At 49.3% G+C, this 26,399-nt stretch overlaps 10 protein-coding genes across 10 annotated transcripts; 5 read left to right on the top strand and 5 right to left on the bottom strand.

Annotated features, from left to right (window-relative positions):
* Positions 1 to 363: 363 nt before the first annotated feature.
* Positions 364 to 1,151, bottom strand: N7473_013387 (UPF0220 family protein; the record flags this gene model as incomplete). Its single annotated transcript, XM_057159326.1, has 4 exons — positions 364 to 427; positions 506 to 603; positions 707 to 967; positions 1,053 to 1,151. The coding sequence occupies 4 exons, from the start codon at positions 1,149 to 1,151 to the stop codon at positions 364 to 366; spliced, it is 522 nt and encodes a 173-aa protein (XP_057002062.1).
* Positions 1,152 to 1,997: 846 nt separating this feature from the next.
* Positions 1,998 to 2,720, bottom strand: fes1 (Hsp70 nucleotide exchange factor FES1; the record flags this gene model as incomplete). Its single annotated transcript, XM_057159325.1, has 2 exons — positions 1,998 to 2,240; positions 2,319 to 2,720. The coding sequence occupies 2 exons, from the start codon at positions 2,718 to 2,720 to the stop codon at positions 1,998 to 2,000; spliced, it is 645 nt and encodes a 214-aa protein (XP_057002061.1).
* Positions 2,721 to 4,146: 1,426 nt separating this feature from the next.
* act1 (actin ACT1) lies at positions 4,147 to 6,094 on the top strand (the record flags this gene model as incomplete). The annotated part of the gene is made up of 6 exons (XM_057159324.1): positions 4,147 to 4,153; positions 4,348 to 4,378; positions 4,616 to 4,671; positions 4,876 to 4,906; positions 5,032 to 5,803; positions 5,864 to 6,094. 6 exons carry the CDS (start codon positions 4,147 to 4,149, stop codon positions 6,092 to 6,094), a joined length of 1,128 nt encoding a protein of 375 aa, XP_057002060.1.
* A 1,525-nt stretch (positions 6,095 to 7,619) lies between these two features.
* Positions 7,620 to 9,815, bottom strand: N7473_013384 (Pet127 family protein; the record flags this gene model as incomplete). The annotated part of the gene is made up of 4 exons (XM_057159323.1): positions 7,620 to 9,174; positions 9,232 to 9,295; positions 9,349 to 9,715; positions 9,783 to 9,815. The coding sequence occupies 4 exons, from the start codon at positions 9,813 to 9,815 to the stop codon at positions 7,620 to 7,622; spliced, it is 2,019 nt and encodes a 672-aa protein (XP_057002059.1).
* A 997-nt stretch (positions 9,816 to 10,812) lies between these two features.
* Positions 10,813 to 13,350, top strand: ade1 (bifunctional aminoimidazole ribotide synthase/glycinamide ribotide synthase; the record flags this gene model as incomplete). Its single annotated transcript, XM_057159322.1, has 3 exons — positions 10,813 to 11,092; positions 11,164 to 11,691; positions 11,747 to 13,350. The coding sequence occupies 3 exons, from the start codon at positions 10,813 to 10,815 to the stop codon at positions 13,348 to 13,350; spliced, it is 2,412 nt and encodes an 803-aa protein (XP_057002058.1).
* Positions 13,351 to 15,470: 2,120 nt separating this feature from the next.
* On the bottom strand, positions 15,471 to 17,011 carry N7473_013382 (uncharacterized protein; the record flags this gene model as incomplete). The annotated part of the gene is made up of 3 exons (XM_057159321.1): positions 15,471 to 15,500; positions 15,563 to 16,643; positions 16,770 to 17,011. The coding sequence occupies 3 exons, from the start codon at positions 17,009 to 17,011 to the stop codon at positions 15,471 to 15,473; spliced, it is 1,353 nt and encodes a 450-aa protein (XP_057002057.1).
* Positions 17,012 to 17,621: 610 nt separating this feature from the next.
* On the top strand, positions 17,622 to 18,476 carry N7473_013381 (uncharacterized protein; the record flags this gene model as incomplete). Its single annotated transcript, XM_057159320.1, has 1 exon — positions 17,622 to 18,476. One exon carries the CDS (start codon positions 17,622 to 17,624, stop codon positions 18,474 to 18,476), a length of 855 nt encoding a protein of 284 aa, XP_057002056.1.
* Positions 18,477 to 19,044: 568 nt separating this feature from the next.
* N7473_013380 (subtilisin-like protein) lies at positions 19,045 to 21,165 on the top strand (the record flags this gene model as incomplete). The annotated part of the gene is made up of 4 exons (XM_057159319.1): positions 19,045 to 19,867; positions 19,925 to 20,087; positions 20,144 to 20,492; positions 20,539 to 21,165. The coding sequence occupies 4 exons, from the start codon at positions 19,045 to 19,047 to the stop codon at positions 21,163 to 21,165; spliced, it is 1,962 nt and encodes a 653-aa protein (XP_057002055.1).
* A 1,877-nt stretch (positions 21,166 to 23,042) lies between these two features.
* Positions 23,043 to 23,873, top strand: N7473_013379 (A4/G1 family peptidase; the record flags this gene model as incomplete). The annotated part of the gene is made up of 1 exon (XM_057159318.1): positions 23,043 to 23,873. The coding sequence occupies one exon, from the start codon at positions 23,043 to 23,045 to the stop codon at positions 23,871 to 23,873; it is 831 nt and encodes a 276-aa protein (XP_057002054.1).
* Positions 23,874 to 24,633: 760 nt separating this feature from the next.
* On the bottom strand, positions 24,634 to 26,327 carry N7473_013378 (MDR family MFS transporter; the record flags this gene model as incomplete). Its single annotated transcript, XM_057159317.1, has 2 exons — positions 24,634 to 26,082; positions 26,157 to 26,327. 2 exons carry the CDS (start codon positions 26,325 to 26,327, stop codon positions 24,634 to 24,636), a joined length of 1,620 nt encoding a protein of 539 aa, XP_057002053.1.
* Between the last annotated feature and the right edge of the window lie 72 nt (positions 26,328 to 26,399).

Below are 26,399 nucleotides of genomic sequence, written 5' to 3'. Positions count from 1 at the left end.
CATATCGATTTACCTTCATGTTTCACGACTTTCTCTCCAGCTACATATTTTGGCGGTTATCTCAAAGACACGATTATACAATTCCTACACATCTACTCTTGCGACTGACTTTCATAAAGTCAAGCTTCGTAAGGAAAAAAGTCCATTCCATTCACGCTAAGCCCCAGCCCTAAAGCCAGGATGCGAATGCTAAATACCCAAGCCAAGTCATCATATCAGCGCATAAAATACAAACGATATCAAAGGCGCAAAATAGGTATATCAGTTCAATTCAATTCAGTTCAAGTCAAGTGAAGTGAAGTCCGGTCCGATCAGGACTCAATCAATTCATCAAAGTCAAGTCAATTCTCCACCCACCGCACTTCACAGCGCCAGGTTATAAGTGTAATCATCCTCGATATTCTGGGAGACCCAGAGCACGATAGAGCTGGAAAACAAAACGATTAGCCACATTATCTCAAATAATCCAGACCAGATCAAATTCTCATTCTCGGATGAAACGCACCTCAGCATAATCAATCCATTAGCCACCACATTCGCAATACCAAAGTACAGCGTCTGAATGGGATAGTCTTTAACGAGGTACTTGAGTACCATGACCGTCTGCAAAGCACGCACACATCGTTAGCCTTTTCACCATTCCCCTACCAAGAAGAGTCCCTCGAATGACTCGAATCAAATCCAGTAAACTATAGTTGTAACGTACCACACTCCCCGCCAACCCCCCCGCCAGCAACGCAAATCCCAAAAACAGCACAAACCGCGCCTTCCACGCCACCCCGCCACCACTGTAACTGAAACTATCGGCCTGCAGCCTGGACTTTTCAATCGAGTTGATCACCAGCATTCCCAGCGCGGAACAGATACCGGGGATCCAATCGACGAATTTGATGTGGACGTCTGAGCCGTTAAGGGAGCTGTGGGAGAAGGATGCTACATCGATGAGGAAGAAGAAGCCTGCTGCGAACTGGAGGAGAGATGGATTGTTAGCATTTTGTAAAGGTGGGAATTGGGGGATGGGGGACATGAGCGTCGGGTAGAAGAAGCCGTACCAGTGCGCCGGAGGTGTAAACACCTGCATTGCGGACGGCGGAGTTATTCAGCCATTCGGGCTTGGAGAACCGGAAGAGCCGGTTGCTGGAGACGTCCATGGTGTGCCGAGTGTGGTGGGTGGTGTATGTGTATATGGAATTTGATTGAGTGAGCTGGGGTTGTGGTTGGTGAGCTTTGGATGCCGATGACGATGGGTCTGGGGTGCGGAGAAATGTCGGGCCGGGAGATGGTGGTCGAGTACTCCGTAGAGAGTACTTCTTGAGGTGTAGGTCAAGCTAAGAGTGTGTGAGACTGTGAGAGGGTATTTGGAGTGTGATCTGGTTAGCAATACTGTTTCGATATTATTCTGCCTTGGTGATTATTGTGGATTGGTGGTTAAACTGGAGTTTGTAATCGTTGGAAGTGGTTATAGTGGTGGTTCAGGCAGCGAAGTATATTTCAGATGCCAAGCTACGGTTTGAGATCTACGAGTGCTTGACGCGTAAGGTACTACCACAATTTAGGTACCCAGGGTTTTCATTGGTAAATCTTACTTGGATTATTTGGATGGTCTTGATTGATGCATTGCGTTAAATTGGAATCGTTACGTATGGGACCTGTAGTCCGGGGTATATACATTTCAGATCAAATCACTTTTCTGCTGAGGTCGGGATTGCTTCGCAAATGGTACCGCAACCGGGAGTATATCAGCAGGACATCATCCATGTGACTGATGGAATTATCCTGAAACGGATGGCTTGCGCAGGAGGTTGTTTTTAAGCAGGCCTAGTGATTGCGAGCCAGTCTCAGACTCTGGCGATGTAAACCTGGAGCAGGTGGACACTCTGCCGGAGGCTCCACCGAGAGTACAATCAATCAGGCTTGGTCCACCTCATTCCATGGTGAAGAGGCAATCCCCTCCTCTGAGCTGTACTGGAAAACATTCGGTTTCCTCTCGACACCACTCACGCCGAGTCAACAGGGTGGGCACGAAGCTTGTTCATAATGGCATCAATAGCCTCCATATCACCGGCATCAGTCTTGTCAGTGGGATATCCCTCAGGAAGAGCCTTGACCAGCTCATTCATAGCAGGCTGGTAATTGCGCACAGCGGACGAAAGCGCATAAATCGATTTCTTGCGGGCAGCGGGGTTGGAATCGGATGTAGCCATGGAGACCAGGGTAGGAATACCGTTCAAGACGACAAACTACAATCAATCAATATTAGCACAATTCAAATCTTCGAGCTCTTTATCTCGCAATGTCGATACGCAGGTCAAACATACCCTATCCTGAGCCTTCTCATTATTCTGCACTGCCGTACCAATACACCAAGCCGCCATACGACGCATATCCGCCTCCTCATGCTTCAGCAGCTGCACCAACGGAGTCCACAAACCCAACGGCTCGAGGTTATTCGCATTATCGATGCCCTCGATGAGTTGTTCAAAGTTGTCAAAGGCGATCAGTTTGTTGTCTAGATCGGATTCATCTGAGTGCAGGACTTCCATGGCGGCTTTCATTAGGTCTGCGTCTGAGGGACCGCCCATGAGCGCGTTGATCATGTCCGGGGTGAGGGTGCGCTTGGCTTCTTCGGCGCTGGGAGGGGCTGTGACGGTGCCGTCGGGATTTTTTTGTTCGGAGTTGGTGACGCTCCATTTGAGGAGCTTGTTCATTGTGGGGTCCATAGTTTGTGATGGAGGGTGGTAGTAGATAGAAGAGGAGGTTTTTGTGTAGGAGGACTGTGTATCGATTGTTGTCTAGTGTCGAGAGAAATTGCAATAATCTATGAAGTCCTGATAATATGCAGCGCGATGCGACTGCTTATCTAATCTGACGTCGAATCTGGACGATTCGTGCGGCGCCCAGCAGGTTCGATCATGTGACTGACATTGTTCCCCTCTAAAACACGTGACTTGCCACTCACCGTCTCGCACACGGGGAAATTGGGAAATGCGAAATGGCGGTAACGGTTAGCCCGCCGGAGCCACGCTGGAATCTCGTTGGAACCATGTTTCCTGGGATGGCGCTTGCGTAAGGCTCGATAACAGATCATCCTGGAGAGAATTGTACAACTATCATTTTATACCGCCTGACAATGATTTGGGTCTCAATGGCATAGTGCGAGCAAGCGGGACGCCTCGTATTTTCGTAAAAGTTTACATGTGGTATGTTATACGAACCAAAAAGGTATGTGGGGTGTGTGTCTGAGGCTATGGCCTATGATGCCAATGACGGGTCTAGTACGGAGTCGTACCGGTCAAGTACCATTTGGGGGTCGGGGCAGTGCTGTGGACGGCGGACATGGAGGGGTTCTATACTTAGAAGTGACCTTCTTTCCATCGAAGGAACGGAGTAAACGACACTAACTCCTCCGTCCCCCGCCACTTGAAAGACTCTGAGTTATGAATGTCGGAGCCTGTTCTGGACCAGGATGGAGTAGAGTATATACAGTGTCGCCTACGTAGTGGACTACTGGGTATATAGTATAGGGGGAAAAGTGGTTACCGTTATGACCATTGCGGTGGATGCCACTAGGCAGATATCCATGTCAATGGATGTCATTCCCTAAAATAAGGGTCTAGAGGTTGTCAAGTAATCAAATTGTCCCTTGACAAGTCATGCCCCGCGAGGGTATACGCAATGCAAAACGGGTGGTGTAGGAAAAAGGCTTGCCATTGGGGTGTGGTAGGCAGAGCAATAATAAGAAATGTTCACCAGGAATGGTGTCTGCCTTGGGAATAGGCGGAACGAGCAATTGCATAAATAGTTACAGAGAAGATAGGAAGATTGTAAAAGTAGTGATAACTGCTAATCAGTGTAAGATTTGATCAGCGTAACTACTCTGGTCAAGACTCTCAGGAAGAGGCGCACACACAGAGAACAAGAGCGGGCCCCCCTCCCAAACCAACAAACCATCGCAAACCAGCCAAACCACATCTGGCCCCTCTCCACTTCTTCCCTCCTCCCTCTTCCCTTCCCTTCCTCCCTTTCCCCCCCTACTACACCTTAACGGATCTCCCGCTTTATACGCTCTTCTTCCAACCTCCCCCCCCTCCTCCCTTTTCTTTCCTCTCCCATATCCCACGTTAATCTACATCCATCTCAGTCACAATGGAAGGTATGTTCTATCTACTCTACCCCCCTCGCTCCCGATGTTTTTAATCCCGTTGTGGCCACCTCAGCGCCTTGGGCTCTCTCTCACCCCCTCAAAGCTGGTCTGGAGAACCAGCGCTGAGCGAAGCTGACGTGATGATCGTTGAACCCAACTTTGAAATCGAGAACTCGAATGCTAATTCATCGACTCATCTACAGAGGAAGTCGCTGCTCTCGTCATTGACAATGGGTACGTGATGAAATGGGGGAAATCATGCTCGGGGAGAGCTGGTCTGGCTGTGTTTGGGTTCCTCGTCCACCGTCCCCCGGTCGCGCGGTCCCGATTCCATCATCCCCCTATCCACCGCCACGAGACTTGTGAATCCCAATCGCTGTCCAGACCATCTCACCAGGATTCCAACTTGAATCCCATTATTCTCCCCCCTGGCTTCGATGGAAGAATCTCTTACTGATGCTTTGTCTGTAGCTCGGGTATGTGCAAGGCCGGTTTCGCCGGTGACGATGCCCCTCGAGCTGTCTTCCGTAAGTCCCAACCAAAAATCCCCCTCCACCCCACACAAGTTTCCTTGCAATGGACAAACACTTCCCCCTCCTCCTGGCAATGCCCATCCCACCAACCCTTGCGTCGGGACCGGCCAAGCTGGGGATGGTCGGAAAATTTGTCGCTTTTAAACTTTCGACCGAGAAATCCACGCGAAAAACACAATTGCTGACCATGATGAATAGCCTCCATTGTCGGTCGTCCCCGTCACCATGGGTAAATATCTCCCCCCTTGTTCCAATTCCTTCCGGTCTCGATCGGCCTTGCTTTGATGCGCTGGCCCGAAAGAACCGCAAGTTTTACCCTTGGAAATTCTGCGAAGACTAACATGATCCCTCCAGTATCATGATTGGTATGGGTCAGAAGGACTCCTACGTCGGTGATGAGGCACAGTCCAAGCGTGGTATCCTTACCCTCCGCTACCCCATTGAGCACGGTGTTGTCACCAACTGGGACGACATGGAGAAGATCTGGCACCACACTTTCTACAACGAGCTCCGTGTGGCCCCCGAGGAGCACCCCATCCTCCTGACCGAGGCTCCCATCAACCCCAAGTCCAACCGTGAGAAGATGACCCAGATTGTCTTCGAGACCTTCAACGCCCCCGCCTTCTACGTCTCCATCCAGGCCGTCCTGTCCCTGTACGCCTCCGGTCGTACCACTGGTATCGTCCTTGACTCTGGTGATGGTGTTACCCACGTTGTCCCCATCTACGAGGGATTCTCCCTCCCCCACGCCATCTCCCGTATCGACATGGCTGGTCGTGACTTGACCGACTACCTGATGAAGATCCTGGCTGAGCGCGGTTACACCTTCTCCACCACTGCCGAGCGTGAAATCGTCCGTGATATCAAGGAGAAGCTCTGCTACGTCGCTCTCGACTTTGAGCAGGAGATCCAGACCGCTTCCCAGAGCTCCAGCCTCGAGAAGTCCTATGAGCTGCCCGACGGTCAGGTCATCACCATTGGTAACGAGCGTTTCCGTGCTCCCGAGGCTCTGTTCCAGCCCAACGTTCTGGGTCTTGAGTCTGGCGGTATCCACGTTACCACCTTCAACTCCATCATGAAGTGTGATGTTGATGTCCGTAAGGATCTGTACGGCAACATTGTCATGGTATGTTTTCCCCCCTCCTGCATTTCATGTTAAGACTCCACAGCTAACTCTCCTTTCTAGTCTGGTGGTACTACCATGTACCCCGGTATCTCCGACCGTATGCAGAAGGAGATCACTGCTCTTGCTCCTTCTTCCATGAAGGTCAAGATCATTGCTCCCCCCGAGCGCAAGTACTCCGTCTGGATCGGTGGTTCCATCCTCGCCTCGCTGTCCACCTTCCAGCAGATGTGGATCTCCAAGCAGGAGTACGACGAGAGCGGTCCCTCCATCGTTCACCGCAAGTGCTTCTAAGCTTCTTCTTCTTGTTGTTCGAAGCTTTGATCGTCGTCGCTCGTACCGTAACTTTCCTGGTGTATCAAAAGGCAGGATGGAGGCAACTGGTGGATCGCAAGCGTTGTTGGACTCGCATTATCAAGCGGATAGCCTGAAAATGGAAATTCTTCGATTTTAGTGGAATAGAGTCTTTGTCTCTTACTTTTTTTTTGATGAGAATCCTTTTCCAAATTTTCAGTTCAGCTCTTTTTTTTCCCATGGGTGTTGTGTTCCACTTTGTTCGCTCTTTTGCGTGTTCTCGAGTTGACATGGCTTCCTGAGTGTTCTTTTTTCCGTATCGCCCTTTTTCCCCCGCTCTAAATAAGGTTTTGTCTATCCATCTAACACACTTGTCTACTACCTAAAGTTCAACGTGTAAAGTCTCACTCGGTTATGCCAAAATTCTCTTTCTTTTTGATTTTGCTTGCGTTTTGCTGTAATATCCCGTAGGTCTACTGCGGCCTCGTATATACGGACATTAGAATATGGAAGGTGATGTGCATGGCCATGTGTAGTATGATAAGTTAGGGACTTGGATGCAGATACAGGCAAGGTAGTTCGTTCTTTGACGGGTTCATAGTACTCATGTACTGACTGGAGAGGATGTTTCTTCGAGAGGGCCTTCTCGAGATGGAATTTGTATTTGGATCCTGAATGAGTTCTTGGAATACAATAATTTCTAAGGTTGCTGTCGAGTACCAGATGGACCTGTTTCATTACTGCTTTGTGATGGATGTCCATCTCCAAGGTAATGGAAATACACTGTAGTCTGTAGTAGATTCTCGGTAATTGGTTCATTTTGAAGGTGAATTTGTTCCTGAGTGTTAATGACTACGGGGTTTGTGTTGTGTGTATAGTACTCTGCTCGGGTGGATGGACTTCCTTATGTTGGGAAATTGACTGGATGGATTAGACGTGAGTTTGGTTGGGAATATTCAAGTCCGCCATAATTGAATCAAAGGGAAAGAGGATGTTTCATGTCCGGGATTATCCTTGAGAATCTCTTTTGGGATGTCTTTTGAATTGTCTCAAATCCACGTACAAGTGGGAGGATGGAAATTGTGACATAGGCAGCATCTTTGATTTCATGACACTATGTAGAAGCCGCATGAGATGTTCATTGTCTGCACATCCGCAGATGGTGGTTATTAACTGCGCATTGACAGATTGCTGTTGTCATTACCTCAAAAAACGAATCTGGTAGTGAATGTCGCTCTTGTTCTTCCTCCTTGTGAGTTGGGCATCAATAAGCCAACTATGACCAAGAGTATAGGTTAGACTGGAAGGATGTAGAGTTTCATTTGAACGCCAGAAATACGCCATGTATGTATTGTTGGATAGCCATCTTCGCCATCCAGTGCAAAGATAACGAGCCCCAAAACCAAAATACAGAACGGGGAATCACATCTAGTAATATACAGGAAAGAGAAACATCCAAGCGTCAAAGCAGGGATGAGTCTATCTCGAAGAAGAAACAAGAATATCGCTCAGGGAAAAGTAACCCTTATTTCTCACCACTATCCTTCACACCATCTTCCAAAACAACAATGCCGAGTTCCTTGTCAAGCTCGTTCTCGCGCGCGCGGTGCTTGCGTCCCTCCTTGCTGATCTGTCGCAGTCGGCGGATATACACGTTGCTTGCAACCTCGAGCTCATCCTCGCCTCTGCCCTCAAGTCCCCTCATCCGACGGGTCTTGCACATTTTGTAGAGGACATGACCCTGGGCAGGTGACAACTCACTCAACTCGTACTCAACCTGCCACTTGTCGTCGGCCTTAAATCCTTCTGTAGGCCGATCGACATACTCGTCATTGACCTTGTTCCGGATCGTCAACGCCATGGCGAGAAGCTCGCCCTTCGGTGCAGCCTCCTCCTCTTCGGCCTCGACAGCAGATGTCTCTGTCGCCTCTTCGACTTGAGGAGCATCGAGATCGCTGTCATCTTCGCTGGGCTTCAGGTTCAGAAGGCGCTGCTGGTAAGCATCAATCTCGGCCTTCTTGGAGTTTTGAATTGCATGAATTTGTTCCTTCGTAACGGGCTCGACGAAAATGTACATGAATGGTGTCACGGCGTCACGAGTCTCGAAGTGGAATCGAAGAGACTGTTCGGGGTACTTCTCCGTTGCTTTGTTGAGAACTTCATTCCAGAGGCCCAAGCTGAGCTCGAATTCTTTGTTACCCAGCGCAGTGTTTGATGTTCCGTGCAGAGTCTGGTCCATCTCAGGCAAACTAACGTACTGGAATCCGAAAATGCGTTCAACGTTGTGGAACGCAACGAAAATACCGTCCATGCGACCAATGCGAACCTGAAGAGAGTACTTGAGGAAAGCTGCACGGATCATATCGTAGAACTCGCGTTCGTAGGACTCAAAGTCGCCAAATCGAGTCTTGATCTCGTAGCCAAGACCATGCTCGAAGTTCTTGGCGTCCATGCGGATCGAAACCACAGCGCGGGTCTTCAAATCAAACATGCCGGTTCCGGGGAGACGGGGGTCATAGGCATCCAACTGAGATCGCATGATGAAATCTCCGTAAGTGGAGTAATGGTACGATTCGGGAATTGCTTGCTCTTCCTCGGACGTGATCTTGTTCTCGCTTGACCGTCGGTAGCGTTCAAAATCTTCCTTGGGCATGGTAAGAAGCTTCTCCATCGACTTTCCCAGGTTCATAAGAATGTTGGCCGAATCGAATTCCTTGTCGGCATCGATGGCATATACACCATCCTGGTAATGCAAAAACATGGCAGCCGGTGATCGAAGGAGGCGGGTGAAAGACCGAAGCTTGTCTGGGAAGCCCTGAGACAATGTGCGGGTGTCGATACCACGCCAAGCAGAAAGAAGATAGTGGAATTGGGACAGTACGGAAGTCATACTGGAAGATGATCCGCTGTACTTCTTCTTTTGTTTGATAGCGTGACTGCGGAGGGTGTCGTCTTTCGATGAAGTAATGTATTCCTTCAATGCGTTAAAGTCGAATTCCGTGACGGGCATAATCTGGCCCAGGTAGGGATCGAAATTGTAGACGCGCGATCGGGGGTCTCGTAATTGATATACACCAGGGCTGGAAGGCTGTCGTTAGAACATTGTAAAAAGAATGGGGAGTATATAGTTATCTTACTTGAAAAGGACTCGGTCGAGGCCAAATGACAGACCAGGCACAGGGGCCATGGGAACATCCAAAGCTTGAAAATGTTAAATGAAGCTCCCGACTCCATTTTCGAGAGGAGGTACTTACCTTTGAGTGTATCAGCCTCGGAGTCGACAACCCCAGTATGCTTTTCGTTGATGAAGTTTGCGACGTGTGAAAGTTTGCCTTTTGGTCCCCTCGGTCCCCGCTTTGGCGCTGTATTCTCATCGAGAATTTGATTCACTTTATTGATCGCGGCCTTGCGTTTACTCGTGGGGCTTTCTTCGCTTTTGGTCTCTCCTTCCTCCGATTTTTCATTTGCCTTTGTTCGCCGCTTGTCCCGTTGCCTTGATGCACGCCTCGCTCGCCTCGCCGCGGCCTGCTGCTGTTGGAGCTGCGCAGAGTCTGAGGGCAAATCATCGGGTAGTAGTTCATCGACAGGTTCATCATTGGCTTGTTCGACTTGCTCGGGAATCTTCTAATTCAAGGCGTTGTCAATTTCTTGTCATGACCAACGAGCCGCGTGATCGAGAATAACATACCTTGCAAGACGAGTCTTGCTCCCAATGCGCCATCGGTGGCGCAGCCGATGTGTCAAATGCACTACTTCCTCCATTCTCACCGCTGAACTGGGCTCGGAGTGCAGGCACGCGGTGGAATCGGCGCAAATTCGTCGGCGCGGCGAATCGCCGCGCTAAGCAGGAAAAGCAGACATGATCGCGGAGGGGGTCTGATACAGACCGGAGTGAGGCCCGAAACATACGGACCACCGACTTGAAAGAAATAAGGGAGAAAAAAAAATGAACAATGCCCGGGGATTCAAGACAGGACGGGACTTGGATAAGGGACAGTATTGATTGACTGGCGCGCCTTGCAGCTGTTTTTTCTGCCTCGCGATGCCGCTTTGATATTTGCCACCTCAGGCACCAAATCTTCAAAAGTATATTTTCACTCTAATTGAGGTCTAAGTTGAGGGTTGAAGTAGGAGATATTGAATGGAATTATAGTTGTAAATTAGTATTTCAACCATTTAAAACTTGCATTAAAGTAATATCGCTTCTTTGGAGCCCCAAAAATGGAAAGAAAGCGGCAAACTACCATATGCAGGAAGTTCCTGTCTTCTTATATCACCAAAGATATGGCTAATTTACTAACTCAGCGCAATCAGAATAAAGGGATATAAAATTAAGATAGCCATCATGCCAAGTCAAATTTTGAGGCATTTTCAAGTCCAGTAGTAGTAGTACATCAGATGGGTCCCGTATACAAGAGTCATACCCAACGGGTCCGACTCCGGAGAAACACCGCCGCCGGCAGAAAAAAAGTTCCCCAGCACGGCGAGAACCTTACGATCGATCTCCCATCCACTCTTCCTGCAGTTGTTTCTCAGGTCTCTCTCGGCGAGGTTAGTATTTTCAATCCCTTCAATTTATCAATTACCTCCAGCATCCTTCCCCAGTCCCGTCAATTCCATACCCTTCAACCCCATCTACCAGTGGAGGGGCATGTACCCCGCGGTGGGCTCCCACAATCGCTAACTTTATCACAGTCGCTCGAGACACTGCTTATACAATGGCTCAAGAACAATTGCGCGTCCTCGTTGTCGGCAATGGTGGCCGTGAGCATGCCTATGCTTGGAAGCTGAGCCAGTCGCCTCTCGTCGACCACGTCTATGTCGCTCCCGGGAACGGTGGTACTGGTCTGGGTGCTTCCAGCAAGATCTCCAACGCCAATGTCAAGGGCGATGATTACCCCGGCCTCGTGGCATTCGCCCAGCAGAATGGTGTGAACCTCGTTGTTCCCGGTCCCGAGGCGCCCCTCGTCGACGGTATCCAGGGATATTTTCAGGCCGGTAAGTCGAACGTTCAAGTTTCAACTATCTTTGCACAATTGGTCACTGACGCATTTTCCCACTCTGAATAGTCGGTATCCGATGCTTCGGTCCCTCCAAGGCCGCCGCCCGCATGGAGGGCTCCAAGACCTTTTCCAAGGACTTCATGCAGCGCCACCACATTCCCACTGCTGCCTTTGGAAACTTCTCCGATTACGAGTCCGCCCGCCGCTACCTCGACACCGTCTCCCACAACGTTGTGATCAAGGCCTCTGGTCTGGCCGCTGGCAAGGGTGTTGTCATTCCTACTACCAAGGAGGAGGCCCACCAGGCGCTCAAGGAGATGATGCTCGACCACCAGTTCGGCAATGCTGGTGACGAGGTTGTCATCGAGGAGTACTTGGAGGGTGACGAGCTGAGCATCCTCACCTTCAGCGACGGCTACACTATCTACTCCCTGCCCCCTGCGCAGGACCACAAGCGCATCTTCGATGGTGACAAGGGCCCCAACACCGGTGGCATGGGCTGCTATGCCCCTACGCGTATTGCGCCCAAGGAGGTGCGTGATGAGATTGATCGCACCATCATTCAGCCTTCCATTGATGGCATGCGCAGAGACGGTATGTCACGCGACACTCAATTGGAAAATCAGAGCATGGATCTAATATAGTTTAGGCTTCCCCTTCGTTGGTATTCTCTTCACCGGTATCATGATGACCAGGACCGGCCCTAAGGTCCTTGAATACAACGTCCGTGGTGGTGATCCCGAGACCCAGACCCTTCTGCCCCTGCTCAGCGAAGACACCGATCTGGCCCAGATCATGGTCGCCTGTACTGAGCACTGGTTGGATGGTGTCTCGATCAAGGTCGAGTCCAACTACTCCACCACTGTTGTCGCCGTCGCCGGCGGTTACCCCAACTCCTACGCCAAGGGCAAGCCCATCACTTTGGATGCCACTCCCGCCGGCACCTTGATCTTCCACGCGGGCACCACCCTGTCCGGCAATGAGCTTCAGACCTCCGGTGGTCGTGTCATTGCTGCCACCGCCACTGCCGCAACCCTCGAGGAGGCTGTCTCCAAGAGCTACGAGGGCATTGCCACCATCCACTTCGATGACATGTTCTTCCGCAAGGATATCGCACACCGCGCCTTCCGCCAGACTGCCGACACCTCCCTGACCTACGCCGCCGCTGGTGTATCCATTGATGCCGGTAACGAGCTTGTTAACCGCATCAAGGCCTCCGTCGGTCGTACCAAGCGCCCCGGTACTGATGCCGTCATTGGCGGCTTCGGTGGTCTCTTCTCCCTGGCTGCTGCCAACCCCGAGTACCACACCGATTCTCCTACCTTGATTGGTGCCATCGACGGTGTTGGTACTAAGCTCAAGATTGCCCACACTGTCGGCATCCACGACACCGTTGGTATCGATTTGGTTGCTATGAATGTTAACGACCTGGTCGTCCAGGGTGCCGAGCCCCTCTTCTTCCTTGACTGCTACTCCTGCGGTCACTTGGATGTCCCCACCGCCACGGCCTTTGTCACTGGTGTTGCCGATGGCTGTGTGCAGGCCGGCTGTGCCCTGATCGGTGGTGAGACCGCCGAGATGCCCGGTCTGTTCATTGACGACACTTACGACGCCGTTGGTGCCGCTGTCGGTGCCATCAACACTAGCGGTCCTCACGCTCGCCAGATCCTCCCCCACACCGATGCCATGCGCTCCGGCGACGTCCTCCTTGCCCTTGGCTCGTCTGGCCCTCACTCCAACGGCTACTCGCTGGTGCGCAAGATCGTCGAGCGTGCTGGTCTGGACTTTGCCGACCCCGCCCCTTTCACCATGCCCGGTCAGACCGAGCAGCTCTCCCTGGGTCGTGCCCTGCTCACCCCCACCCGCATCTACGTCAAGTCCATCCTGGCCGCGCTCAACGCCCACTCGACTGCCATCAAGGGTCTCGCTCACATCACCGGTGGTGGTCTCACTGAGAACATCCCCCGTATGCTTCCCTCGACCCTCACTGCCGCCGTCGACGTCAGCTCTTGGGCCCAGCCTTCTGTCTTCCAGTGGCTGCAGCGTGCCGGTAACGTCTCCCCGGTGGAGATGGCTCGCGCATTCAACTGCGGTGTTGGCATGGTCATTGCCGTCGAGCCCTCAGCCGAGGAGGCCATTCGCCAGAGCTTCGAGACTGCTGGTGAGACTGTTTACCGTATTGGTGAGCTGCGTGCCCGTGCTGAGGGTGAGGAGGGCTGCGTTCTCAGCGGCCTGGAGTCGTGGAGCGCATGATTTCTTTCTCGGAAAAGGAAGAATCTATCCATTTGATTTTTTTTCCTGCGATGCCTAGTCGTTGATTGTTATGACATTTTTCTCGTTACGCTTTTGTCGGTCTGGTGACACAAAATTAGGGCTTGTGCTGGTCCTGGAATGAATGATGCTGAATTTCCTGTATTATGGATGAAATGATACATACACTTATATACTGCCAAGAATTGAAAGTTTTTCTAGACTCGTCTCTCGATTTCCTGTCTTCTAGTTTCTCATATTCCATGGAGTATCGCAACCTTCGAAACAGCCCGTGGTCGTTGTGGGAAGCGTTTTCAACACGAATTCATTCGGTAAATGGGTCTTTGATTGGTCCCTTGCAGACTATAGCCAGTATCATACTTTTCTGAAGGTTATTAGCGATTAATGGTCCAGAATCTCACGGTTCTCGGAATCCTTGATTAGTATCATCCTCTTTGCCAGCGTGATATCCCCTGGTCTACTAAGTGTGGATTTGGCATTGCGGAGGGCAATGGGAAGTATACCTGTTAGGATGCTTCTCTGGTCTTGAGACTCAGACTTTTGAACTACCATTATAAGAGCTACAGGGGGTAACAATGACCGAAGACAGCCATCATAAACGCTACATAGTCAAGGACGTGCCTGGCTCACAGACAACTTTCAACTTGTATTGTGTGTGAACATTTCGGCATTTGTCCGAGAAAAGTAATCGCCTCAACTCGACGTATCATTCCGAAGAGTATGTATGCCCAATAGGATTACTGATAGTGTAGTGCAGGAAGAGGTCTATGGACGCGGTCTTCTCATCTTCCATTTGGAGCAGTGCCGAAGATTACAGATATAATTTCTTCCCACCGTAATGCGCTTGAACACTCCTGCCATCCTTTGAGCCAGTATACGAGACGAGCAACATCCGTGTATCTTGTTAGCTTTCGAGGCCTACAACTGAATAATTGAAGCATCATATTCAGTAACTTACTGGCTGGATACGGTGTTGTTTCCAAGTACTTCGCTTGGCGCGTATAATGAACCGTCCCAGTATTGATTGAACTTCGTGGATGGTGAGACAGGAGCAACGCCTGCTGCAAACTCCACCCAGTTCCAAAGAATAGCATGGGGCTTGGGACCTGTGGGTTCAATGTCTTACAGTATATCTTCGATCCTCCAGCGGACTTTAGAGGGTGATAGAGGTTGGCTAGTTGGGGGTCGCCTTTTCTTTCTTTTGTTCTGGCTATTGTTAGGTTGTTTCGGTCATACTCTTCACTCACTTTGAGTACATACCTCCATCATTCAGTCAACGAAGACAACTCGCTCAAGTGGAATGGAACTTCTTGTGGAGGGAGATCTGGGTTCACTCTGTCAGCTCCAAGTAATTGTTGCACATAAAGAAGAGTTTTCTGTGAACGGTCGCCTACATTGGCGGAGCGTTCGTACCATAGGCCCGGGAGATATCGATTTCTTGCGATCCTAAAGTGTCTATCTTCACCAAACTTCAGGTCCTTGGCAGACCAATGTCCAGTACGGATCAATTTGGCCATATCATCAGTGGCCTGACGGAGACACCGATTCCAACTTAATCGAAAAGTCAACTCTCTGAGTTTTTGGGCCTCATTCAGCAGAGGGTAACTTTCATGATGATTATGATGCTGAGGCTGGAAAAACCAAGTGTTAAATTGAAGCTTACCATCGGTCAGCTCAACTTGCGTGGCTTCGATGCCAGCTCACGAAGGTGATCAACAGAGAGATACTCCGTAGAAGTACTTTCCATCAGCCGGTAGAGCCGACGAATCTCATGGCGATATGAGTGTTGTTGACTCTCCATATTGTCAACGGGTGAGTGAAGTTTTCAAGTTTATTAGTTCTGGTAGAGATCCATTGAAAGAGATCGTAGAGCGATAAGTCTCTCTATTTAGAGATCTCTCTAATGAATTGAGTACTCGTACTGTACTGTACTGGCGATCATAATGATAATGTTGATTCATTTAGCCTGACCCCTCGCAATGACAGTGATACGTAATTTGATACACAAACGGCTATTTACAGTGGCTTATCCAAGTATGCATACTACATAAATGCTATTCACTCATCGTTATAAGGGCCTTGCGTTTTGACTGTCCCCTCGCTTAGTGCTTTTGCCTCTTCGTGCCGAAGGCCTAGTAACCTCCCCAGGTCCGGTCCAAACACCCCATCTACTCTTCCTTTCCATTTTTCTCACTAAGAAAATCCCGGGCCTCGACGGATCGTCTCTGGTAAGTCTTGTAGTGTCGGTATATCCAAGACTCCTCTTGTATAAGGCCGGTAAATCTTGTGTCTGAGGGCTACGAATCTCGATCAATTGAGGGCGAGGGGGAGTCGGCGGTGGCGAAGGATATTTTCTCGGTTTCGTTGGTGTTGGTTGAGGCGGATCCAACTGAGTATCTGGGGAGGACTTGTCACTAGAGTGGGCGGAATGGTTGGATGGTAGAGGATTAGTTGTCGGAAGAGATTCAGTCGAGCCGTCTGGCGACTTAGGTTGGGATTTCTGTTCATCAGGAGAAGGGTTTGTTTTTGGGCTCTCTTGCTCGTTGAGATCTTGAGGTAATTTCGTCTTTGAAGGTTCCTCTATCTTTGAAGGTTCGTCTGTCTTTGAAGGTTCGTCTGTCTTTGAAGGTTCGTCTGTCTTTGAAGGTTCGTCTGTCCTTGAAGGTTCGTCTGTCTTTGAAGGTTCGTCTGTCCTTGAAGGTTCGTCTGTCTTTGAAGGTTCGTCTGTCTTTGAAGGTTCGTCTGTCTTTGAAGGTTCGTCTGTCTTTGAAGGTTCGTCTGTCCTTGAAGGTTCGTCTGTCCTTGAAGGTTCGTCTGTCTTTGAAGGTTCGTCTGTCTTTGAAGGTTCGTCTGTCTTTGAAGGTTTCTCTATCTTTGAAGGTTCGTCTGTCTTTGAAGATGTCTCTTTTTTCGAAGGTTGCACTGTTTTCGAAGGTGTCTCCTTTTCCGGAGGTTGCTCTCTCTTCAAAGATGGCTCTGTCTTTGAAGATGCATTATCGTTGTTGGGTGCAGGTGCGCCCGTGGAGGGCTGTGAGTTCTTCTTAGTCGTGGTCTCCTTATAATTTCTGCCAGATGGCTGATTTCCCGCGTCAACTATTTGCACAGTCTTGTCAACTGGCCTCGTCGGCACTGATCTTGGAGCAATCTCCGCCACAGGTTGATTGGGCTTTGTAAAAAATTTGTTCGACCCCACATTCACATTCGAAATGGAGGTGGGCTGAACCTCCAAGACTTCCAAATCTGGAGGAAGGTAGCCCCCTATGGACGATTTCTCACTTTTATGGGGTTTAGGAGAAGTTTGTCTGGTTCTAATTCCTCCATGGGATGACTGAGAAGACGACGATCCGCACCAACAGCAACAATAGAGAAGAATCAGAATCAGAAAAAAGCCCAGAATAGACCCAGCAATAGCGCCCTTTTCTGGTCCTGTGAGTCCTCCCTGCGCGTCAGGAGAGTTCGACGGTGTGCTAGTCGGAGTTGACGCAATATCGACTACAACGATCGTTGTAGTAGGGTAAGTCAATGTCTGAGTGACATAGTTCACTGTAGTCCGAGCTTGATCACTGCCAACAGGAAAAACCGTCACGAATGTTGAAGTCGCCTCGGTTATGGTCAAGGTGAGTTCTTGCACCACAGGTGCCATTCCCTACTGGCCAAGACATGCTGTCAAGGCACTTCTGGCCAGGCTGCATACTATCTGTTTTTAAACGCAATGGAGTGAGGACACAAACGAGAGGGGCTGAAAAAAGTGAGAGGGGTCAGTGTTGGTCGGCTTCATTGCCCTTGATGCTTACGCGCCATTGCATTGACCAGAAGGTTCGTGACATGCAAATGCGACAGGGGACCGCATATTGGACCATAGAACTTGCTAACATCCAGAGGCGGGGCACACTAGGACTTGTAGTTCTGCATGATTAATGCACGCCACATCCTGGGAACAAGCAAATGGCAATTTGATTGGCCCACGACACCCTAACGCTCGGGGGATGGCTGCGCTGAATACCCGAAGTCGCCGGCCCCATTTATAGTGACATTTTGGCCTCATGACAGAAAAGCCCACTCCCAACCCTGCATGACTTAGGCAGCTTGCGAACCTTTTCATTGTAGAAATGCTTTGGTCGTCGTTAGAGGCTTCTTGTCTGCCCCCGAGAGGGAACCCTGGGAAATTCATTTTATCGAGCACAGACCACCAAAACCTCAACGGTCATTAGCGCGCCTGGAAGATGGCAGGAACAAAAAAGTCATACCTTCTAATGCCCAATTTTGACTGTCCTTCAAATGGTCCGGTCGCATTGGGACAGATCATCACTTCGCCATTTGACCCCGAAAGCGCAATCAACATGGTATCAAGATTGCCACCAACTGAGATATTCCATTCCTCCAAAACTGCCTTCCAGACCTTGATCGAGGAAGAGTCAAACAGGAACTTCGGAGTATGGTCGCGTTTCTTAGCCCTCCCCATTCTTGGAGGCGAAGCTGGCTTCCAACACTCTCGATCCAACAGCTCCTACCTGTACATCTCGCGATTGGATACAGATTACTTCAATCCTACGATTGAGTATATCGAAAAAAGCCTTCGTCACCCGCAGACGCTGAAAGCTCTGTCGCAACAGAACTTCGAGAAAAATCTCTACATGATCACGGGTATCAAAATTGCAATTGGGGCAAATATGCAGTCTTTATCATCCAAGAAGCAAGGGATGAAGCTGGATATAGGGGTTGATTTGACGACCTTAGGAGTACCGCTACAAACCGGGCCCAAATTAGAGCCCTCTTCCGCAAAAAGTGAAGGTACTGCATTCTCGAACTCGACTGATTTCGTGTTTGCATATCGCCTGAGGGAAATATACTACAGTCAAAAACGTGGAGTTATCAAGACAGCGAACTATACAAAAGGCGCAGCGTATGGACTGGAGAATGATCTATCTACAATCAAAGATGGCGAACATAGCGCGGAATTCGAAGAAGATGTTGAAATTGATGGGATTGCTGACAGAGATTTAGGTAATAATGACCTACGAGCATTTGGACGGCCTTTGACAGCAGTAGATGAAGAAGATGGGGATGAGTGCGAGTGTTACAGTCTACCGGCTGTGAGCCGGAAGTAACCGATTCTCTCTGTATTTATGATGATCTACACTTTATTCAAGCTATTATCCTTGTTCCATTAGAGTCAGACTTGTTACGAAGGTATTGTCCAGACATAACAGTTACAAGGAAGCATGCGTCTACATAGCGTTTCAAGAGTGATGAGCAGCACCATCAGGATAAATAAACAACTTTGAGAATGGACCTTGATCGGCCTTGGTTGTACGATATCTGAAACATCTACCAAGGCAGTTTGGAGAATTGATGAACCACAAAGAGTAGTATAAAGACCAATCAAATCGAGGCTGAGCCTCAGACAGGTAGTAGGACAAAGTCTACTGTGAGTAAGCAAACGTGCCAACTAGCGACCTAGGTAGAGGAGGTTTGCGACCCAATGATTAGGTCGCTTAGCTACATGTAGCACCCCGCACTTCACCCGTCGTCTCTGGCAATATTTCCCCTTCATTAACCACTTCGACGAATATCTCTTAATAAGCCGAATTTAAACCAGGTTTTGAACACAAAGAACGCACCGTGGCGACTTGATGATCAGATCGACATCGATGAAGACTTCTCGCGCTCAGGCTGATGGAAGGGCACCATGATTATGAGCACCTCGCCTGGGTTGCTGAAGAATTTTGGGCTCGAAAGAACTACAAGAGCGCACTTGCCTGCTACACGATTGCATGTCTGGCATTCGTGAAAATCTATCCCGATAGATCAGCAGATACCGATCTCTTGGGCCTCAAAGATGGAGCGGCACGATGTTTCGAGCATCTAAGTGATCTCAGCGATCCCACCGATGTCAGCAAGTTCAGCAATCTCAAGGAATGCATAAAGCTGGATTTTGAAGTTCTGAAGGAGAAAGAGAAGATCCTTGATTCTAACGACGAGGAGCTTCTCATTTTACGAGAGACACTTGCTGAGAATAATGCACAAATAGGCAATCACGAGGCGGCATTATCATTACTGCGTACTAACTTGAAGATACTCGAATGTAAGGAATACGGCTTAGAAGACGAATGGACCTTGCAGACCAGGTATAGGGTTGGAGTCGAATTGTCGTTATTGGGTGAAAACCAACAGGCATTAATATTGCTGGAGAAGACTTTGTCCGTGATGACTACAAATGGGTTTCCACAAGAACAGCAAGAAATAGTGCGGGAGGCTATCCACGGAGCCCAAGAGTTTATCGAGAAAACTGTGGCCAATGAAGCGAGGAATAACGCGATCCCGTCTAACCAATACTCAAGAACGGCCGATTTGAAGCCGTGCACACCTCCAGAGCACCAGAAATTGATTTTGGGCACCTTCCAGTCTACCTCAGCGACCTCGAATGAGACAGCTGTGGCTCGGAGCAAGGAAAACTCTCAAAGGCTAGGGAATAACGAGCCACAATCTATACCTCTAGGTTTGGGACCCTTTCGTTGCAACACCCTAGGGGCACTTTTTAATATTCTTTGGACAGTTGGCGTTGTGAGCTTAGTAGGGAAGCCACAAACGCTAGCAGATGAGATCAAATCTTCAACAGACGGGACACGATCCCGTGCCAGTTCATGTAGTCCATCAATTCGTCCTTTCATCCAACTGGAGAAAGGGGCCATTTGTCACAATGAAGATGGCAATGGGCAGTATGCTTCATTATTTGTACCGTATACAATCCGATTGAAGCTGACACTTCAAATAGGGATGCATCCTCTGAGAAGTGGTTAAGAGAGGTTGACACCGTTGTTCATTCTTGGATGCCGCTCTCGAAAGTCAATGACAAGATTCGGATCGCCATATTGGATACTGGAATTGATCTTGGTCACCCCTACTTTGAAGAGAGAATACGAACTGGCAGCACTCAATCTCGACGTGAATCTATCAACGAATGCAAAAGCTTCCTACGGGGGAAAAGAGGAGACGAGGATGCACATGGACATGGCACTCATGCTGCATCGCTTCTACTACGCCTTGCGCCAAATGCGAAGGTATACGTAGCCCGAGTGGTCGATGATGACGGCGAGATCAGTAATCCTGATGCAGTTGCAGAGGTACGTATGCTTCTCTCCATTTGCCAAATTCGAAAAACTTATTCAGGAGGCCATCAACTACGCTAGTGATCCTGAATACTGGAATGTTCACATTATCAGTATGTCTTTGGGCTGGAAGAACATACCCGAGTCCGTTGAACGCGCTATAAAAAAGGCCACAATGACTCGAGAGGTCTTCATTTTCGCAGCAGCTTCCAACAATGGCCCAACCGATGACTATTCGGTGACGTATCCAGCTAGAGCGATGATGGTATTTCCCGTTTTCGCTGCCTCCTCTCAGGGAGAGCTTCAAAGATTCAACCCAAGCCATGAGCACAAAAAAGGGCTTAGTACCCTTGGCGTGAACGTCACTGGGCCTTGGACTCGACATGGCACTGATGAGAAATCTCCGACCCGATGTCGATCGGGAACTTCTATTGCCACGCCTATCATGGCAGCATCGGCAGCATTGGCACTTCAGTATATATATCAGAAACCGCCGCTAAAAATTGAGGGCTTGGACCGACTGAAGGGAATAGATGGCATGGTTGAGTTGTTGTCGTTGATGAAGCCCCCTCATTTCAATGAAACACCTTATTTTGTCAAGCCGGGGGTGTGGCTACGCGAAAAAGAGTATGCACGAAAGAAAGTAGAGGAAAAGATCCAGCACATTTGGTACGGGCAGATTCAATGACATTCTGCACTATGTATAGACTTTCTTTGTTAGGACTTGCTTTGCTTCAAATATACTCGGTCCAGCCCATCGATACCCCAATAGCCCAGAATGGAAATCCGCAAATGGCGTGTGTACCTGGCGCGGGCGTAACATAAATCACGACACAATTGCTCATTGTGACACAACACCCCCCTTTGCAGGGCTGTCAACCATGACTCGTGACAACTTTAGAATAACCCTTGGTATATTTTGGCATCATTGGACCTCTAAGGACATGCAAAAATTCGTGGACTTCTCGGTATCGTACTTTGAAGAGTCCATCTTACACCTTCTGCATCATGCATAACACTCGGATATGATTCACAAAGACAGTTAGCGCGCCCCATCGTCGCCATTCTTGTCAAGCATTCACTCTTGGCTTGGCACAAAGTCCCATGTAACAAGCAAGCTTTGTCCAAGTGGCCACGTCTTGGCACGTTCTTCGATTCTTTTCATTTTGTAGAAGTCTACTTTTTGTATTAGCTCTACCGAGACAACCTCGGAACCCAAGGATCGCGGCATATGGTGTAATTGCTTGAAAGTTTGGTGGACTCCCTGCTAATTCTTTGATTCTATTTACAACATTCAGTCTTGGTTTAGTTGATGAATTGACCTGAGCCCGCCCGGCACATTTGCACGTCAAAAGCTTGGTTCATCCTGCAATCGGTACCTTATGGTCACCTTTTTAGCCTGTGCGCCACAGTAACATTGCATGGATGTTGTCTTTTGACAATCACTTCCAATTTCCGTCCTAAAAGGCCGGTCGCTACCCTATCAGTGCTAGCTTGTCCAGAGATAACCCATCTTTTGTCGGCATATCGCCATTCGGAGACTTCCCGACGCCCTAAAAACGGACTTTCTTCATCTTTAACGTGCGGAGAAGTCGGAGATCCGGATTGCGTCTTTCTGCAAAGCTATTTGATCTCTGCTTGTATTGGACAATGTGACTAGATGGGCGCCAGTGGCTGATGCAGAGCCGGATTAACGAATCCAAGGGTTGAATATCCTCAGTAACGTCGTGCTTATACCTTGAGACCATGGTAATGACTTGCATATGCGGAAATCTTTGTAAAATAGGAGAGAAGAAGACAAACTCGTCTCGCAAAAGGTGCAATATGCCGATGGGACCTGAGTCCTGCGGCGCTAACGTTCGCCTTACCCCTCCCTGCCATGCTCTACAAACCTGTCTACCCATCATGCCTGTGGACTGACCTGACCAGCCAGCCTCATATTACTTCACCTCACAAGCTCTCTCAATAACGTGAATCGTAACTTTTATAGACGCTCTCTTCATTTGGTCTCTCGAGAAGGCGAATCTTAATTCTAGTCGAATCAAATTACCGCTGAAAAGGCCTCGGCTCAGTTCATGGCCCTTTCCAACCGTTCTCAATCCATGGCACTGAAAGAAAAGGATGGATGGGACCTGATAGCGCCGTGATCTTGGCATGTCTACTACCCGTGAGTTAACAAAGTCTTCCACCAAATAAAACCCCAAAAACCACACTAGTGCAGCGCGCGATCTAGACTGGTGACTTTCCGTTTCGGCCTCCGACGGTGTCACGCATTCGCCATTCTAGCGTGCTTCTTCTATCATGAACAACGTATAGTAATCTTGCGCTGATATTGATGTTGCATCGAAGCTCGTTCGCAAGATGGTAGGCGACTGAGGAATCGACCTTGCTTAGCTCTTCATGGATATGCATGCTCCAGGTAAAAGTACCTGAGAACAAGTATATAAAGTCTGATATCTTTGCCTGTGACTTGTTTTGTATCAACAGTCAAAGCCCAACTGTGATTCCTCCAATCTTCCTTTCAAAACACACTTTCATTCTCAAAACCAAATTTCAATCTTCACCATGAAGTTCTCTTCGGCAATTCTCAGCACCACGCTTCTGGCGACTGCTGCCTTCGCCGCGCCTCTGACTGCTAAGCGTCAAGCCCGTTATGAAGCCCGTCGTCTGGCTCGTGCCGAGTCTGGTGTGACAGAGCGCCATGGCAACCCTGCCTTCAAGCCTGATACCCAAGACCTTCTCCATCTGAATGGAACCACCCACGAGGACTATAGCTCCAACTGGGCCGGTGCCGTCCTCATCGGCTCAGGCTATACTGCTGTTACCGGTCAATTCACCGTTCCGACCCCGAAGGTTCCCAGTGGCAGTAGCAGCAGCGGAACATACTCCGCTTCTGCCTGGGTCGGTATCGACGGTGATACCTGGGGTGACGCCATCCTCCAGACTGGCGTTGACTTCACGATCACCAATGGCAAGGTCAGCTACGATGCCTGGTATGAGTGGTACCCCGACTACGCCTACGATTTCACTGGCATTGCGATCTCCGCTGGAGATGTTATCAAGGTCACTGTGACTGCTGCATCCAAGTCCTCCGGCACTGCAGTTATCGAGAATGTTACCACCGGAAAGTCTGTCTCGCACACATTCTCCTCCAGCAGCACCCAGGGCAGCCTTGGCGAGGTCAATGCTGAGTGGATCGTTGAGGACTTTGAGTCTGGTGGCTCTCTTGTGAACTTTGCCAACTTCGGCACTGTTACCTTTACTGGAGCGCAGGCCACTGACAACGGCTCTAAGGTCGGACCTTCAGGTGCTACTCTGATTGACATCAAGCAGAACAACCAGGTTCTTACCTCCAGCTCTGTCACCTCCAACAGTGTCAAAGTCAGCTACGTCTAAGCTTTGGACGTAGAGTGGTTTGCAGCTATCATTTGTAGAGAGGATGAGGATTGAGAGCTTGAGATTTGAAGAAATTTTGAGGAGTAGTGGATGGATGAAGTGTTCAATCGTCGATTGGTTGATTCAACATATACCTATGTATGCAAGGATGTTAGATTTGAGATCCAGTTTCCATGGCCAGGGATTCAGGAATTGAAATATTTTGACTAGAAAACTTTGTACACTCGGTTCGTAAAGGGGGGATGTCAGATCCTATTAAACATTTCCACGGATGAATACCCCTTGGAAACGTTTAATAGGATCTGACAGCGGTTTGGATGGTGATAGAATGGATACTCGCATTGAAATTATGTAGAGAAATAGGAGATGGGCATGTGCCTGCAGCTTTGTACTTCTTACTTTATTATTGTACAAGGAAATTGGACTCTAGAAACCTTGTGCTTGTAAGGGAAGATAGTATGTATACAAATCACTTAGAAGTATTGCCTGCATCGGAATCGGAAAAGGGCTTAGAATCTCTTTTTTCTGCTAGAGTTTAATGCTGGCAGGGCTACACTTCGGTAGGCCCGGGAAATAGTGTGGTAATAGCAGCCGGGATATAATTACAGATTTATGTTATACGGCATTGTTCAAGAACATATGGCAAAATCAAATATTCTGAGAGGAGTATTTTAATTGGTGTATCTATATTAAAAAGTATTACAAACAAACGAAACTCGAATTTCCTCCTCCTCTAAAGTGACCAGAGTACCCCATCTCCTCAAGCAGCAGGGACAGAAACATTATCCTCCTTAATTGTCTTCCACTCCATAGTCAAAGCTGGCAGAATCATCAAGGCCGACACAGCCACACTGACAATAAATGACCGGTGAATACCATCATTATACACCAGCAGGACATCGGTGAGCTTGTCAGCAGGCACAGCGTCGGAGAGACCTGTAGCTCCAGCAGCCAGAACCTTGGCCGGATCAATTCCCTGGATAAGAGGGATCTCAGCGTTCAGGTAGTTCTGGAAGAGAGACTGGGCGACAGCGATGAAGACAGCGCCGCCGAGTGACTGAGCGAAGAACATAAGCGAGACACCGATGGCGACTTCCTCCATGGGGAGGATGGTCTGCGCTGCCAGAGAGGGCTGTTGCAATCCGGTGCCGATACCAATACCGAACAAGACCTGGTATCCGATCCAAGCGGCGTGGTTGGTGTCCAGCTTGAAGGTAGTCATGAGACCCGCGCCAGTCGACATCAGGATCGTGGCGACAAACATCCATGGGACGTAGTATCCCGTCGCGGTAATGATACCACCAGAGGTAATAGCTCCGACGACGAGTGCCAGGACCATGGGGATAGTGTCGATACCAGACTTAACGGCCGATGTACCACGTACGCCCTGGAACCAGAGTGGGAGAGTGTACAGCATGGAAATAAGACCACCACCGACACACATGGCAAAGACGACTCCACTGATGATACTGCGCTGGTTGAAGATGTGAGGAGGCACAGTGGCGTCCTTCTTTAACCAGGCTTGAACACCGACGAAGGCGATCATCAGGACACCCGAGAGCACGAATAGCGCGATAATGCGGCCGCTGTTCCAAGCATAGGCTGTGCCACCCCACTGCAAGGCAAGTAGGAAGCAGATGACCGAGGGCAGGAAGAGGACACTTCCCAGTGGATCAAGACGGAGAATCTGCCGCTTCCAACCGCAGGGCTGAGCCGTGTGAGGCACGCGCAGGAAGAAGAATAGCATCGCCAGGGTGAATCCACCGATGGGAAGGTTAATGTAGAAACACCAGCGCCATGTCACATTGTCTGTGAACGCGCCACCCATCAATGGACCGACAATAGACGAGAATCCGAAGGTAGATCCCATCAGCCCGACGTAGATGGGTCGCTTCGCCAGCGGTACAATCTGTGCGATGATAACTGTCGCGCCCGAGAAGATTCCAGCAGAACCGATTCCTGCGATCGCTCGTCCGACAATGAAAGCCTTGGAGTTGGGTGCGCCGCCACATAGAGCGGATCCAATCTCGAAGATGAGGATTGCCAGGAGGAAGATCGTCTTTGTCGAGTAGAATGTGTAGACTTTGCCCCAGGCTAATTGGGTTGCGCAACTTGTCAAGAGATATGCACTGGCGTACCAGCTGATATCGTCGAGGGCATTGAATTGGTTTGCGATACGGGGAACTGCTGTCGCGATAATCGTGCGGTCCTATAGTGTTCAATATAAGTAATTAGCCTATACCCACACAAATAGTAAGAAAACAGAATTTGTAGAATTCATACCAGTGCAACCAAAAACATAGCGAACAAAATCGAAATCACAATCACCACCAATTTGGCTCCTGTTGGAAAATGGCTCTCATCTTCTTGGACCTCGGAGGGCTTCTCGGTTGTTTCCACTGATTGGCGAGGTTGGTCGTGAAGAGGGTGTTCCTCTTGTATAGAGTGTGCCATGGTGAATATGTCTGATGAAGTAAAGAAAGGGAGACTTGATTGAGTTGGTATTGATTTAGGTACATTTACAGA

This window comes from Penicillium subrubescens (genome assembly GCF_028828155.1).
Source record: "Penicillium subrubescens strain IBT 31985 chromosome Unknown utg000014l_segment0_segment0, whole genome shotgun sequence".
NCBI lineage: Eukaryota > Fungi > Ascomycota > Eurotiomycetes > Eurotiales > Aspergillaceae > Penicillium > Penicillium subrubescens.
This window is presented reverse-complemented; position numbering and strand designations above follow the sequence as displayed.